Below are 15984 nucleotides of genomic sequence, written 5' to 3'. Positions count from 1 at the left end.
TGATGTTTAAATTTAGGATATAAGTAGTTTATTTTAATTTTTCTTCTTAGATTATCTCTCTCATGTCTTCTTATTGCCACAGAATCTCAGGATATATGTTCTCTGATTGCTTACCTAACCCTGTCACATTATCTTTGTAGATTCAGAGACACTGAAGCCGGATAATTTTGAAGAATCTGGTTATACATACTTAGCACCAAGGTTGGTTTTGTTTTATTTTTATAGCTTGTATGAATGATAACAGTTCTGAATTGGGGTTAAGACCGCTGCTCTGGGTTAATTTTGTTCCAAATTATGGAACCAAAGGGAACCAATTTTAAAACTGCAAAGAATCCTGCCAATTCATTAATTTACTCGTTCAGGTAATTACTAAGCAGCTACTCTGTGCTAGGCAATGTGCTGATGCAGGGGTACAAAACTGAACAAGACAGATGGAGGCTTTGCTTTTGTTGGAACTAACTATGCAACAACAATGAAGAATTTCATATTTGTATTTGTGAGTATGTGTACACATACATTCTCAATATCTGTATGTTTTTACATGTTATATATATACACATATATATATACACACTGATAGATGTGTACAGGTATATGTGTGTATATACACACATAAGAATGTATATACCTCATAGAAGGTCTTAACCTCATATTAATTTCTTTCAATACACTAACACGACTTTCTGGGAAAACTTATTGTAACATAGTGGCATTTTCTCACATACTTTTTTAAGATTGACATTTTTTCCTCCTGCTCAATTTTATTTCTATTTCATATAATCCCCCTTGTCTATCCCTAAGATACATTTTATCTCTACTTTTTTTCCATGTAATTATTTGAAACTATTCAGTAATCCAAGAGTGGTCTTTATTTTTATTCCTTTTCTTAGTTTTTGATTCCCACTCTCGATCAGACACATATCCTATTCCAACTAATTTAATTCCTTATTAATCTAGACCAGCGATTTTCAACCTTTTTCTCTCATGGCACACATAATCTAATTACTAAAATTCTGTGGCACACCAAAAAATATCTTTTTTGCCTGTTTGACAAAAGAAATAGGTATAATTTTGATTCCTTCACACCAGATGGCTATTGTGGCTATTGTGCTGGCTGTTGACAATCTAAGGGAAGAGAGGTCAGTGCCCTGACTAAATTAGTCAGGTATTGCATGTTTTAAAAATTCTTGCAGCACACCAGTTGAAAATCGCTGATCTAGACTAAATTATTGAAGAAAATAGATTTAGGAGATTGTATTATTAATTTATCACATTTTAATACTCCTCAAAGAAGGTACTCTAAGAACCCAAAGAAGGTTCATAAAAATTAGTCTGAGTTACTTTTTTATTTCTGGATAAGAATATCTGAATTTTTGGTTCTTTTTAAAAATTGGGAATATATACCACCCTTGGAGTAATCTGTTAATAGAGCATAGTCTTGGCTTCATGGATGACTCTGCCCTTAAGCAGCTTCTCCTGCCTGACTTTCCTTTGGTGTTTGGTATTACTCGTCACACCCTCCTTTGACACTCTTTGCCACCTCTTGCTTGATGACACACTATTCTGAAAACCTTCCTCCTTCCCTGCCACATACTGAGTCTCTTTCATAAACTTCTTTCCTTCTGCAGATCGCTTCCACGAGGGGGCTAGCTTAGGCTCTCTTCTCTTCTTGTTCTGGGTCTGCAGACATACCACCCGTCTAATCCATGTCTGCCGTTGGGGGTGATGCCTTCCAAGTCTACAGATGGCCATAACATCTAGAAACAAATTAGACACGATAAGGGGTTTATTGACATTACATTACAATATAGGATCGAACAATATATCTGTTTCCAGATTTTATGTCTACACTACATATTTCAATATGTGACTCATATTTATGGAAACAACAGGAATGTCTTTGATTCGCTTCAAATTCAGTCTCTCTTAAACATGTGTTCTCTTTGGAGAACTTTTCTTTCTCATCTGCTAAATGCTCACCAAAGGCTCAGTATTGTCCTCATGATAATCTGTACTTTATGACTTTGAAATGCTGTTACTAGAAATGCATTGCACAGTTTGCCAGTGTAGTTCTCCATACTCTAAATCAGGGCCATCAAACTGCAGCACACAGACTGGTGGCCTGTTTGTACATAGTTTTGTTGGAACACAGCCGTACTTGTTTATTGATGTGTTGTCTTTCGCTATAAAGGCAGAGTTGGGTAGTTGTGGCATAGACACTATATAACCCACTGAGCCTAAATCATTTACTATCTGGCCTCTTAAGAAAAAGCTAACCTTTACTCTGAATTTCAGCCACACTAAATGGACTGTTTTTACCTCTTCTTTTTTTTTAAAAGATTTTTTATTCATTTTTTTAAAATTTATCTTTATTGTTGAAAATATTACAGATGTCCCTTTTTTTCTCCATTATCCCCTTCCACCCCACACCCACTCCCCACCCTAGGCCTTCACCACACTATTGTCTGTGTCCATGGGTTATGCATATAAGCATATAAATGCTTTAGTTAATTTCTTTTTACTCACTAATTTTCTCTTCTATTTTGGATTATACTCAGACACACTCCACCCCTTCCCAATCCCCAAATTTAAACTCCTTGATCTGGGAATTTCTTTCCCATGTTCACTGAATTAGACATCTTGCCGACTGCCTCATAGCATCCTATATTTCCCTCACTAGAGCACCAGCCACATTTTATTTTATTTACTTTTCCCAAAAGAGCCATGACTGTGTCACATACTCTTCAGTACCCAATAAAACATCCACTGCCCAATACATAGTACATGCTGAATAAATATTTGATAGCTGAAGAATCTATAAACATATGAAGAATATTTTAAAAATCATATTATTAACAATAACACCTGCAATATTATTAGCACTTTTTTTTAATACAAATAACTTTGACCAACTTAAAACTGCTAAAATCAATTTTAGGTAGAAAGGAGAATATTAAGGACAAAACATTGTCCTACAGAATATTAACATGTTCATACATTGACACTGTAAGAAGAGATTGAAATTACAGTGAACAGATACACTCTCCCTCTATCTCAGATCTGAGTTTTTCTCTGGGCAGCTCCTTCACTCATCTCTCCCAATTGTTAAATAGCAGACCATGCTGATCGGCTTCCTGTACTTCACCATCAGACAAGATGGAAATCTACTGGTCCTCTCAGAGAGGGCAAATGTCTCTCTCAATCCCAATCTGTAAGCAATGGATGGACTTTATTTAGTTCAGCAAGAATTAGTAGACGGGCCACTCCCGTGCCTAAGTCATATTCAGTATCAACATGACTGACTGGAAGGCTGGAATTTTCCTATGTGTTTAGGGATGGAGCAAAAATACCAGAGAAGGGAAACAATGTTGTAACTGGTGGCACCTCAGTTAACAGGTGTTAAGCCCTTTACATGCATAATTATATTTACTGCTCAAAAGAACTCTATAATAAATTAGTGTTATTATCCCATTTCCCAGATCAGGAAAGAGTTTTAGAGATGTTAAATAGGGGATTTGAGCCAGTTTCCTTGTTATTTCAAGATATTAGTATGTATGTTGAATATACAAATGCTAATGAATGTCAAAAGAACATTCAGTACATCTGAGTAAAATATTTTTGTAGGGAAGCTTTCCTGAAAAAAAATGAATACTGAATGTGTATTCAAAGAGCTGTGAAAAATAAAGTGATAAAAAATTGGGATAAAGAAAAATTGGCGAGAAAAGACAGAAAGCTATGTGGTATAGGACAGCAGTCATATGTTTTTGTCACTGTTATTAATGAGAAACAGTGTAGCAAACTCTAGAGCAAGACTGTATGGGTCTGTTACCCAGATGTTCATTGTTATGACTGTTACTCAAATTCTCTGCACCTTGGTTTCTTTACTTTTTCAAATGTTATATGGGTAATGCCTATCTCATAGAGTTTGTATAAGGTTTAAATGATATCATGCATGCAAAATATTTACCAGAGTTCTTGGTAAGATATGAGCTTTAAATAAATATTAGTTCTTATTTATGGTTGTAGTAAGAGGAAGGGGTGGAGGAAGGATTGTTATTTAATAAAGAGTATTAAAAAGCAACTATTTAAAAATAATTTAAAGAAGAAAGCTTACAAATTTTAAAGATATATGACCATTTTTTTAAATTCCTAGATAAAGCATTTGTTCCTGATTAATAATCAGCTCTTGCAATTTCCTCAGTGTTAACACTACTCCAAAGGGAAACATTGAGAATTTAGATGCATGGAGCATTGCTGCCTTTAAGAGGCATACAGTCATAGGGTGAAGTCTAAAACATAGATTAATTTTGCTATCTTTCTTAGATATTCAGAAATGAGAAAGGTGCTTCAAAGAAGATGAGTTTCAATGAGAAATAAATAACAATATATGATAGTCTAAAGTTCACTGCTAATCTGTGATGTATAAGCTATTTAAGCTTGTTGAACAGGCGAGAACAAATTCACTTTCAGTATTCTAGAAATAAAAAAATTGCCAAATTTCTAATACTAAAGATCTGTAGTTTCAAAGCCTTTTAAGTTACAAAGCTAATTTGGTCAGAAACAGGAAGTGGCCAAAAGAGATGGTAACTTTCAGGCCCTGAAGGTGTTCTCAGCAAGTGGAAGTTGACTTGTTCCTTTAAAGCCACACAAATATTTCTCCACCTTGCTGCTGCACTTTTCTGAGGAATCATTTTCCTAAAAGAGATTAAATAATGATCAGTGTGTGTGAATTTGACCTGTTTTAGAAAAACAGTGCCTCACAGAAGGTGTATCAGCAGGTCTTCCACATGTCTTTGGGGAACAATTTAGAAGTTTTGCTAACCACGGGAATTGCTTGGCCACCCACTGTCCTGTGTGATTTCTTTGGTACAAGGACCTAAGAAAGAATGATTATCTCGAGTCCTCAGTCTCCCAGGCCTATGCTGAGTAATCTTTAGGCTAACAGGCAATCAACATCAGTGCTGTCTGTCTAACCCCATACTCGCCCCTCAAATATTTCCATTCTTTCTGCGTATCACCTATGGCATAGGCACCACGCTCCACACGGTGGGCGATTCTCCGAGGCCCTTCTGCATCATGCTTATTACTGGAGAACTCATCCCACTGACACAACATTCAGTGTTTTCTCACATTTTCCATTTTTTTTTTTTTTTTGGAAATATATCTTTATTGATTTCAGATAGAGGAAGGGAAAGGGAGAGAGAAAGAGAGAAACATCAATAATGAGAGCGTCATCATTGATCATTTGCCTCCTGCACGACCCCAACTGGGGATCGAGCCCTCAACCCAGGGATGTGCCCTGACCGGGAATCGAACCTCAATCACCTGGATTCTAAGTCGATGCTCAACCTCTGAGCCACACGGGCTGGGCTCACATTTTCGTTTTTAAAACCCTTTCACTTTTGTTCCCATTCTAATTCAACAAGTCTCCTTAAGGGCCCTTTCAACACTTTTTAGCTTTTGCTATTAGTAAACATCAGACTATTTTTTGATATTCTGATGTTTTCTGTAATCAGAAGTAGTCAATAATATCTTGAAGGTCAGAGATATCTTTAGACTACTTCAAAATGCAGCACAATTCAACCAGGGAGGATATAAACAAACAAACAAACAAACAAATACATGATGATATTGTCTAAATTAATTGCTCACAACACTCAAAGACTTCTATTGGTAGAGGTCAAAGTTGCTTTTGGCCTGGAGCTTTTTGGTAACAGAAGTGCACAGAGTGAAAGTTCAAAGCACATTTTATGGTTAAAACACACTAATTAGGGATATGAACACTTGGCTCCTCCTCAGGGCTTGACCATTTGCTAGTTATATACCTTTGGGCAAATCTTTTTACATCTTTGAATCTCAGTTTCCTCATCTTTGAAGTGTTAAATACTTTCTGATAAAGTGAATTTTAGGATTAAATGTACAAATCTAATTTTAGAAATGCCTTTTAAATAATAGCTTAGAATTCTAAAAATGAGTTGTTAATAATTATTTGCCACATTTTATTTAGTTCTTCTAATACCTTGCCTTCGACATCTAATTTTGTGAGATTATAATTCAATATATTGGCCTTTTGACTACCAGGCTAGTGCTATTTCCAAAATAGCCTAGCATTGTAGGAAGAAGCACTTTTATTTTTTTAAAATACATCTTTATTGCTTTCAGAGAGAGGAAAGGAGGGGGAAAGAGAGAGGTAGAAACATCAATGATGAGAGTCATTGATGGGCTCCCCCCTGCATGCCCCCAACTGGGGACGGAGCCCGCAACCCGGGCATGTGCCCTGACTGGGAATCGAACCCCGATCGCTTGGATCCTAGGTCGATGCACAACCGCTGAGCCACGCCCGGCCGGGCGGAAGGAGCACTTTTAGCTCTGTCAAATAAAGAAATGAATATAAACCTTGTAAACTTTCTCAGCCTTGCCTTCCTAAATTGAAATTTCTCATGAACCAAGAAGTTGTTTTGTTTTGTTTAGTTTTGTTTTTGAAGTTCTGACATTCTGTCCCTCTTCTCTCCTCTCCTCTGAGGTATTTAGGTAATGAACTTGTATCTGAAAATGTTTACTATTTAATTGAGTTTCCGTCTTGAATATTTGATTATCCAAATTGTTGGTTGTATTAAACTACTTATTATCATTGCAATCTTATATATATGTTGCCTTATATTTATTCTGAATTTCTAAAACACTTAGGACAACAGATGTCAAAGTATGGTTCTCAGAATCCTTTGGGTTCCAGAGAATCTACAAGGTCAAAGCTGTTTTCCTAACAATGCCATGGTGTTTGTCTGTTTTACCATGTTGGCATTGCATTGACAGTACAAAAGCAATGGTGAGCTGATACCCTCACAGGAACTAAGGCAGTGGCACTAAAGGGCTGTTGCAGTCTTCATTGCCTGGCACCCACATCAGGGAAAGAGCCAGTTGCAGTTTGCGGGGAAAGTGAAAACACTTAGGCTTTTCTCATTGCCTTCTGATTGTTTGAGTTGAGATCTGAAATTGGTGTGTTTTGTTTGTTTGTTTCATGAAATATCATTTTAATTAAACCAGGGACTTTGGTATTTGGAAAATATTTTCTCAGACAGCAATCAAATCAGCTTTGACTGGGAGTATTTGTTGCCAAGGACAAAAATCCGATTTTAAACTAAAATTTGAATTTGGGGAAAATTGTACTTATTACTGTAAGTGTCCTAAAATTTAGACTTATCTGTTGCAATCAGTGATGATATTAATGATGTGTATTTCCAGTATTGTATAATGAAATGTGTCATCATTTGGAAGACCTGCGTAACTCATATTTTCCAAGTAACTGATGAATTATGTTACAAAATCATAGGTGCAAAAAATATTCATGTAAAGTATAAGATAGTGCATTAAATTTAATGTAACAGTACAAAAAGTTCAGTGACACTGTTTTGAATTCAGTATTACAACTCAAGAAATTACAAATAATCAAATTTTGGTATCAAAAAAAGAATAGACACAATTATCTAATAATACTATTAAATAGTCTTCTCTTTTCCAACTACATACCTGTACAACACTTTTTTTTTTCAGGTGCCAATCTTGCAGTTGATTAAATGCAGGACACACTTGTCTGTTATTAAATCAGGAATTCAAAATTTGCAAATAGTTCAATCAATGCCAGTTTTTTTCAATAGGTTATTATTTTTATTAAAACAGTAATTTCTCATTAAAATGTAAGCATCTGATGGGTTTATTCTGATATGGTTTATTCTGATATTTAGTGAAAAAATATTTAAAAATTTCTCAGTTAAGTTCTATACAAAAATTGCAAACCTACAATATACAGTGATAATGTAATAAGAATAACAAAAGCTAAGATTTATTGATCACATACTATCCAGAGGTCACTTGCATAATATATATTATCTGTAATACCACTTATTTTCAAAGTATTGTTTTGATATAGAAATGAGGAAATGGGGGAAACAAGGAGATCAATGGCTTACAAAGTCATATAGCTAGTTAAAAAAGTGTTTTCATTTCCTATGATTACCATGTACATTTTTTAATGTTTTGATTTTAATCCTCAATATCTTAAAATATTTTTTTCAGAGATTACTGCAATGACCTTAAAATATCAGAGAATAACACTGAATTTCTTTTAAATTTCAATGAGTTTATTGATAGAAAAACTCCAAACAATCCATCCTGTAAGTATGCATTAATTCATGGTAATTGTTTCACTGTGCTTATATCCAAAGTGGTCAAAACTTGTTTCAGTTTAGCCTGCTGTTACGGCCCTAGTAAAGAAATTTCATTACATTAAGTGAAATCAAAATTTTAAAGACAGGTAATAGACACTTGTAAATGTTTAAATGTAAATAGGATATGCTTACCTTTGATTCTTTCCAATTTAAGAAGCTTAATTTTGAATGGAAGGTTTTTCATTGCATTGTTCTTGCTATATAGAGAAAAACAAATATATAGCACATTTTTATCAATTTATATATTTCTTCCAATTTATATAATGAGCTTTAGTATGAATAGACTAAGACCAAGATATAAAGATATATTACTTAATGGTTTGTTTTCTTACTGACATTCTCTTTTGATCATAGTTAACTTTGTGATTAAAAATATGCTTCTATATTTTCCCATTTTATGAAGTAAATAAAATTGGGATAAAAGACATTTTATTTGTCTTTAACTATTATATTTGTCTTTCAGAGAAAACTTCATCATTCATACTATGAAACTTCATGGAGGTTTATGGATTCTTAGCTTTTAAAACATTTAAAAATCTTAACTCTCTTTTTGTTACAAATATCTATAGAAGTAATGTCAGGGGAAAAATGCAATGCAAATGGGTAATAACAGAGGAAAACCGGCTCTATAACAAAAAATTTACCTTAGTAAATCTGTTTGAACAGGAAAAGCCTGCGTAATTGATGTTTTTGGTCCTTTCTCTCCTCTTCCTCCGCCTCCTCTCTCCTCCCTTTTAAAATTATTTCCCTTTCTATCAAGAAGAGTTAAACAAAGCACTTCCTCAGTTATAAAAACTGAAATGTCCATCTTAAAGCGGTCTCAAATTTAAACTTATGCCATAAAAAGGAACAACGAGCACCTCTAAGAAGAATGAGCTGCTCTGGTAACCTGCCTTGGGAGATGAAGTCCACACTGGCCACGCCTGAACGAGTGATTCCAAACCCTTCTTCTCGGTGCGCACCCTTACTGCGCCCAGGCCTTTTCAGGGTTATTTACATTACTGTTTATTTCCTATTAGTAGTAGGCATTCCCAAGAGAGAACGGAAATAATGTTCTCGAATATTTATTTAATTGCATGCCATTAGAGCCTAGGAAAGTATGAGTATGTTTCGACAAAATACTTTCAGTATAATAGCACTAATATCCATACTCGTGTCTGTTCTTCAGTCTCTTTCTCCATTTCACTCACCTTTTATCTGCCTCCCCTATAGTCCAATAAGAAATGTTTGAGGTGATTATGTAACCATGTGAAGAGTTGAAATTATATTGGATTTTTAAGTATAAAATGTAGCTAATGGCTATAAAAGAATTTATATTTTCCTCAATCATATTTCACATCATGTTATCAAATAATATGTAAAACTAACTCTAAAAGTAAAATGTTTTTAGCCTATCTTACCCCCACCTCTTGTAGTAATAGGATAAGTAAAGCCATACATTTCTAATCTGAATAAAATGAACTTTTATTATAAATGTGAACTTTCAGAGGGTACTTATAGGTTATTCAGAGTTTCATGGGCTTAGAGCAGAGGAGCCAGGAGAAAGGATGAAGGAAAAGTGTTTTAAGAATGTGTATTAATTTTACCCTTGGATCTCATCACCTATCCTCTCCATTACCTTTGAAGTTGAGCTGATAGGCTCCTTCACCAATATCAGTAGATTCCAAAAGCCAATCTTGGAATAGGGTTGGTCTGTGATAACTTATTAGGCTCCTTGGCCAAAACAAACCAAAACCTATATAATTATGTAGTTTTATATTTATATATAAAGTTGTCCTGAAATTTTGATGGTTTGGAATCACTACACTATCCTACTAAAGACCCCACAAAACAGCCCTGGCCTGTGTGGCTCAGTCGGTTGAGCCTTGTCCCACGCACCCAAGGCCCCTGTTTCCCAACCCGGCAGGGCACATGCCCGGGTTGCAGCTTGATCCCCAGTAGGGGGAGCACAGGAGGCGGCCGAGTGCTGTTTCTCTCACACTAATCTTTCTCTCTCTCCCTCTCCCTTCCTTTCTCTCTAAAATCAATAAAAATACATTTTTTTAAAAACAATATTTTCTCATCATTTCTTGATTGGCATATTTCACATCTTTTTTATAAAGTTTACAAAGTAAGTTGCCTCATTTAGAATTGGCTTTTCCACTATTAATAGCCTGAAATATGGGAGACAAGATGAAAAGTATAACAAAAATGCATATATTTTTAAATTCATAGAAATATTATTTATTCTAAATTGCTTTTAGAAACAGATAATATATTTACCTCATTATTTTAATTTAAAAGGTATGTGGGTGTAATTGAGGGTCTCCTTCTTCTGTGTTAGGTAACAAGGATTTGATTAATCGGGTCTTGCTGGATGCAGGCTTTACAAGTGAACTGGTCCAAAATTATTGGAGTAAGCAGAAAAACATGTAAGTATTTGTTCTTATTAATAAAAAATATAAGTCCTCCATTTCAGTTTAGCATCTTTGTGGGAAATCTGTAGAAATAGGTCTCAAATTTAAAGTTCATTATTTATCTTTAATAACAATTTCTTGAGAAAATTATTTAGCAATTGTTGGCAACTTGCATTTGCAGTCGTGGGCGTGTGTGAGGAGTAACGTCTGCCATTACTCAGCTTTACATGTAGTGTATACACTGATGTGTGCATAGGCGTGTGCACAGGCATGTCTGTGTGTATTTCAGTGTGTGTGGTAAAATAGGGTTTCTAGTGAACACTCAGTTGGCTTTCTAATAGCACTACCATACATCCCATCAAGAAACTGAGAAATCTGACTACAGTTCTCATTTATATAGTCTCTTCTCCACCCATTTCCAATCAATCGTCAAATGCTACATAGCTCTTCTAACAATGTTTTCCTCTCTTCTTCATACTCAAGGTCCTAATTTCCATTTCCAGAAAATTACAGCCACTGATTTGTATGCCTTTAGTGCTTCCCATTCCTCTTCCTATAACAGGTCCCATTCTATTCTCTGTATAAGTCACACGTGCCAGTAAGTCTTGCTTTTAACATGCAGTTCCAGTTCCAGGCTGATGCTCTCCGGCATGGGTTTCAAGATCGTTCTTAGAAGCCTGTACTCAAAACTTGACTTCCTTTTTTTCTCACCTTGTGCCTTATGCTTTTATCACATCAGATACACTCGCTCTTTGCTTTCTCTATGCATCTCCTTTACTCAACAGGTGATATCTTCTTGCTTTCTCTGTCATCTCCGTTAACTCCTAGGCCATCTTCAAAGTCTGGCCATATTATTCTTTCCTATGAGATGCTTTCTTTACGCATCCTCCCTTTAAGTACTTATTTCTTAGATATTTTAACTATTAAAACATAGTTGCAGCTATTGACATATTTATTTTGGCTTTCTGTATTTTAGGAACTAATTTTATTTACCTTTGTGTCACCACCACCTAAATTAATACCTTACAAAGAGTAAGTTGAATAAAATGCTTCCTTCTTCTGCCTTCTGTTCCAGAAAGGGAGTGAAAGCACGGTTTGTTGTGACTGATGGTGGGATTACCAGAGTTTATCCCAAAGAGTAAGTTCAAATAACACCTGTAAAAATAAGTAATTACAAAAGACTATGGTAAGAATCTGCACATGACTCTATAAGGAAGCCATTCTTCAGAGACACCGATCATTATTCATAGATTAAATCTGAGTCATTATTTAATATGCTTACATTATTAAAATATTTCATTTCTTTAGAAATGCTATTATATGATTTTAAGAGATTTTAAGAGATTTTAAGAGATTTAAAAATAAGTGTCTTTGTAGACACAAACTAACCTAGTTAAGTGAACATGATGATTATAGCCTGTAGGCTATATGTATAGCACTTTAGTGTTTTTACTGTTCTTCAATGGATCTTGCCCCTGTTATCTTCAGAACAGTCTGTAAAGTGGGCTGGGCAGGCTTATTAATATTAATTGATCTATTAACTGACTTGTCCAGAATTACCTAGTTAGTAAATGGCAGAGTAAAAGCAGGAGTCAGCTTTTTCCTACCCTTTGCATAATTCTGTGCTGATAAATTGCTTAATTAATGGATATCATATACCCCATCAATTACCACTAACTTGCTTAGACATACCTGGGATGTAGACATATCTGTAAATTTCACTTTGTCCACAAAGGGAAAAGTAGGTTATCAGGTAGATTAAAGAATAAAAATGATGAGCCATTTCCTCCTTAGGGCTGGAGAAAATTGGCAAGAAAACCCAGAAACGTATGAGGACAGCTTCTATAAAAGGAGTCTTGATAATGATAACTATGTTTTCACTGCTCCCTACTTTAACAGTAAGTATTACTTTGGAATTTAGCTTTCCCAATTTTTTTAGAAATATAAATTATTGCTACTAACTGCATTCCCCTAAAACAATATATTGTAAGTTAATTGCTCAGAAAAGTCATTATTAAGTATACACTATATGCTGACTTTGGAAAGACAAAAGCATCTATTTAATTGAGAAGGTAAAATGCACATACAGGAAACAGTCATTCAGTAATGTAGAGACAGCTTACCTACAGGTATGCCTAATACATAGAAACACATGTAGATAATCTCATTTCACAAATTGCAAATATAATGAAGAATGTTTAATGCATTTTTTAAAAATATAATTAGTTTACTCCACTCTGTCACTTTATTAAATATATTATAGAAATTAATAATAGCCATATTTTAAAATATTTCATTGTGTTATTTTCCTAAAATTTTCCAATTTAATTACTCAGTCTCTCTGGAGGTAGGTATTATTTATCCTCATTTTCATAAGTGGGAAAAATGAAGTTCAGAAAATTTCAGTTTTGTCCAGGGACATACATCTTCTAAAATGCAAAGGCGGTTTGGGAATCTAAGATCAATCTTCCCACTTCAGCTGCCTTCCCAATATTTTAGCAAATGTCATGAAACAGAGATTTGGCATGCACCCATTATATTGTGGAATAGATGGAGCCAAGCTGAACAGTTCACATCCCAAAGCCAACTAATGTCGACCAATTCATGGACGATCCAGTTACCCTGGTATATAGCATATACCTATGTTAGAATGGTTATCTATTGAAAGAAATTCAATTATTATTTGATTTATCTAGATAGGCCTCTTTTGCATTTTTTTTTAGAAAGCGGACCTGGTGCTTATGAATCAGGTATTATGGTAAGCAAAGCTGTAGAAATATATATCCAAGGAAAACTTCTTAAACCTGCAGGTAAGTACATGCTTCAAATTAAATGTGACCTAATATTTATATTAAAAATGGGCAGTGCTAATCAGAAAGTTTCAACCAAGACAAGGTCAAAGACAGGCAAATAAAAAATAAATAAGTAAAATAAAATGCAATTACTTCCTGAGCTTGGGGATAAAATTGATAATATAAAATTGAGGAATTTTCAAAGTATATATGTTTATACACTGTTGACACAAATGTATGGAGTCAATTTAGTGTCATATATCAAAATTCTAAGTGGTAGATTGGTCCAGCAATCCCATTCTAGAAGTCCAACCTAAGAGACACTTTCAAATATGCAGAAGTATACATGGCCAAGGATGTGAATATTTGTAATGATGTGAACATGGTTGGGGGAAACATAAATTATGGCATATCTATACTCTATGTCTATTAAAAAGTATTAGGTAGGGATTCATTTTAAAAAACTTCCAATAAAATAGAAAAGTGACTTTTTTTGTTAAAACAAATCAAACAAGAAAACAAAACAGTTTGTAAAACTGAACATCAATAGGAATTGGAGGTAGGTTGGAATAAGTAGATACGATAAAGTAACTTACTATTTTTCTCATTGTATGATTCAGTATTGTTTGACTTTTTCAAAGAGCATGGATTAGGCCACGTGGAGAACATAAATTGCCTCCCTGCTCCTGAGGGCAGTTTTATCCCTCAGTGGTTCAACTACATAGGTAGATTCACTCTGTCACTTACTCACTAACCAATACACCCTTTCCTTCATTCACTCAATTGCTTTTATTTACTTAGTTATTCTCTGACTCTTATTTATTCTTCTACTCTCCCATCCACTCATCCTCTCATCTCATCTATCCACTCTAACCAACATTGCTTAAGTACCTATTGCATACATAGCATTGGCCAGATTAGGGAAGCCTGGTAAGATATTCTACTTAAATGACATAATATTTATAAAGCTATTCCTAACACTGTCCAATTTTTTTTGAGCTTACTCTCTACATTAATTAATTAGCCAGGTTGTGGCAAGTGAATAAACTGTATTGTGAATATAAACAAAGTTTATGTTATAGTTGAAGAGCTATCAGCAATACTTCTTAATGAAAACCCAAGAAGTATCTCTTTAATAAACATTATATTCACCCCAAATTTAATGCTATTGTATAAATTACCTAAATTATGTAGAAAATATTTATTGTAGCTAATTAAAATTACAGCCTTTTAAATTAATTCAAATCAATGTTTCAATGTATAGCTGAAATTGATTTTTTTAATCTTAAAAATCTTACATTCTCCTGCTCAGGAAATTTCATATATTATAGGAAAAATAGATATGTGAGAATCATACCTAATTTTTAAATGTATATGTCCATTTTTCTTTTACATAATTTTTCAGTTGTTGGAATTAAAATTGATGTAAATTCCTGGATAGAGAATTTCACCAAAACATCAATCAGGGATCCGGTAAGATACTTTAATTTATATATATAATTTTTTTTTTTTACTATATAATTAATAATCTCAAATGTAAATAAGAAAAGTAGAAGTAAAATCTTATACAAACAGAGGCAAAAGAAATTTTCAGTGCCACAATACTGAGAGTTATGAATTTCACTTTTTTCAAAGATCTTTAAAATCAATTAATAAATATAAAAAGAAAAATATTTCAGTGTTACAATTTGAAATGCTAGTGTAGATAATCTGTAATTGCTATTTTCTAATTTTAAAGGTAAAGTAATTACCTTTTTAATTATGGACTAGACTAATATTTAATCTTACTTTTATACTAGATAAACTATTGATTTATAATTGTAACAAGATAATAATATGATATAATTAAAATTTAATTTGAAAAGATATGGCAATAATTATATTTTGTCTTTCAGTGTGCTGGTCCAGTTTGTGACTGCAAAAGAAACAGTGATGTAAGAAAACTTTAAAATAAAAATTTTAACTATAATTTTTTCTTATTATTGCTAAGATTTTATGATAAAAAAAGATGCAGGAAATTTTAATCAAATGCTAAAAAATTTACTCTGTGAAGTTGTGAACTAATTCATAGTTAAGAATTTGAATTATATGCTTTTAATTCCTAACTTTAAAAAGATAAATATATTATGGGAATTTACAATAAAGCCATATCAATATGGATGGTATTCTCTTCTTTCTCAGTTCTGTTAGATTCTTTTGTACATATTTATCTTTACCTCTGTTCCTGAATGGGAAGTTTCTAACTAAAGTATACTTATCAGTTATCAATGCAGTCTTCCCTCATCTTTTGCACTTTCTCTAAATTTGTTCAACACTGTATTTACAATGATGAGAAATGATTTTTAACTAAAGCTAGGAATTACAGAATTTATTATAATGTTCCTAGATGCTCTAAGAATAATACTAAAGTATTCCAAAAACACATAAAAAGGGGTGAATTCCACTCTTCTAGTCATCTTATCTGTGTGTATATCTCCAAGGGAAGAAAGGGGTTTATGTCATCTTATCACTTCTAGTCATTACAATTATGAGCCAATAATTTATTTTTGTACTTTGTCCATTTTACAGAGA

The 15984-nt window shown here is 33.6% G+C and overlaps 1 protein-coding gene across 2 annotated transcripts in view; it reads left to right on the top strand.

Annotated features, from left to right (window-relative positions):
• CACNA2D1 (calcium voltage-gated channel auxiliary subunit alpha2delta 1) overlaps nucleotides 1–15984 on the top strand; it is a 451150-nt gene that overhangs the window by 407599 nt on the left and 27567 nt on the right. For both annotated transcript variants that reach the window (XM_087821121.1, XM_087821120.1), the window contains exons 23-30: nucleotides 141–201; nucleotides 8074–8171; nucleotides 10549–10636; nucleotides 11697–11759; nucleotides 12416–12519; nucleotides 13345–13431; nucleotides 14819–14886; nucleotides 15309–15347. In XM_087821121.1, coding sequence (XP_087677247.1) covers nucleotides 141–201; nucleotides 8074–8171; nucleotides 10549–10636; nucleotides 11697–11759; nucleotides 12416–12519; nucleotides 13345–13431; nucleotides 14819–14886; nucleotides 15309–15347 — 608 coding nt within the window. The remainder of the gene's footprint in view (nucleotides 1–140; nucleotides 202–8073; nucleotides 8172–10548; nucleotides 10637–11696; nucleotides 11760–12415; nucleotides 12520–13344; nucleotides 13432–14818; nucleotides 14887–15308; nucleotides 15348–15984) is intronic.

This window comes from Miniopterus natalensis, chromosome 10 (genome assembly GCF_054644295.1).
Source record: "Miniopterus natalensis isolate mMinNat1 chromosome 10, mMinNat1.hap1, whole genome shotgun sequence".
Taxonomy (NCBI): Eukaryota; Metazoa; Chordata; class Mammalia; order Chiroptera; family Miniopteridae; genus Miniopterus; species Miniopterus natalensis.
The sequence above is the reverse complement of the archived record's forward strand: the minus strand, read 5'-3'. Positions and strand labels throughout refer to the sequence as shown.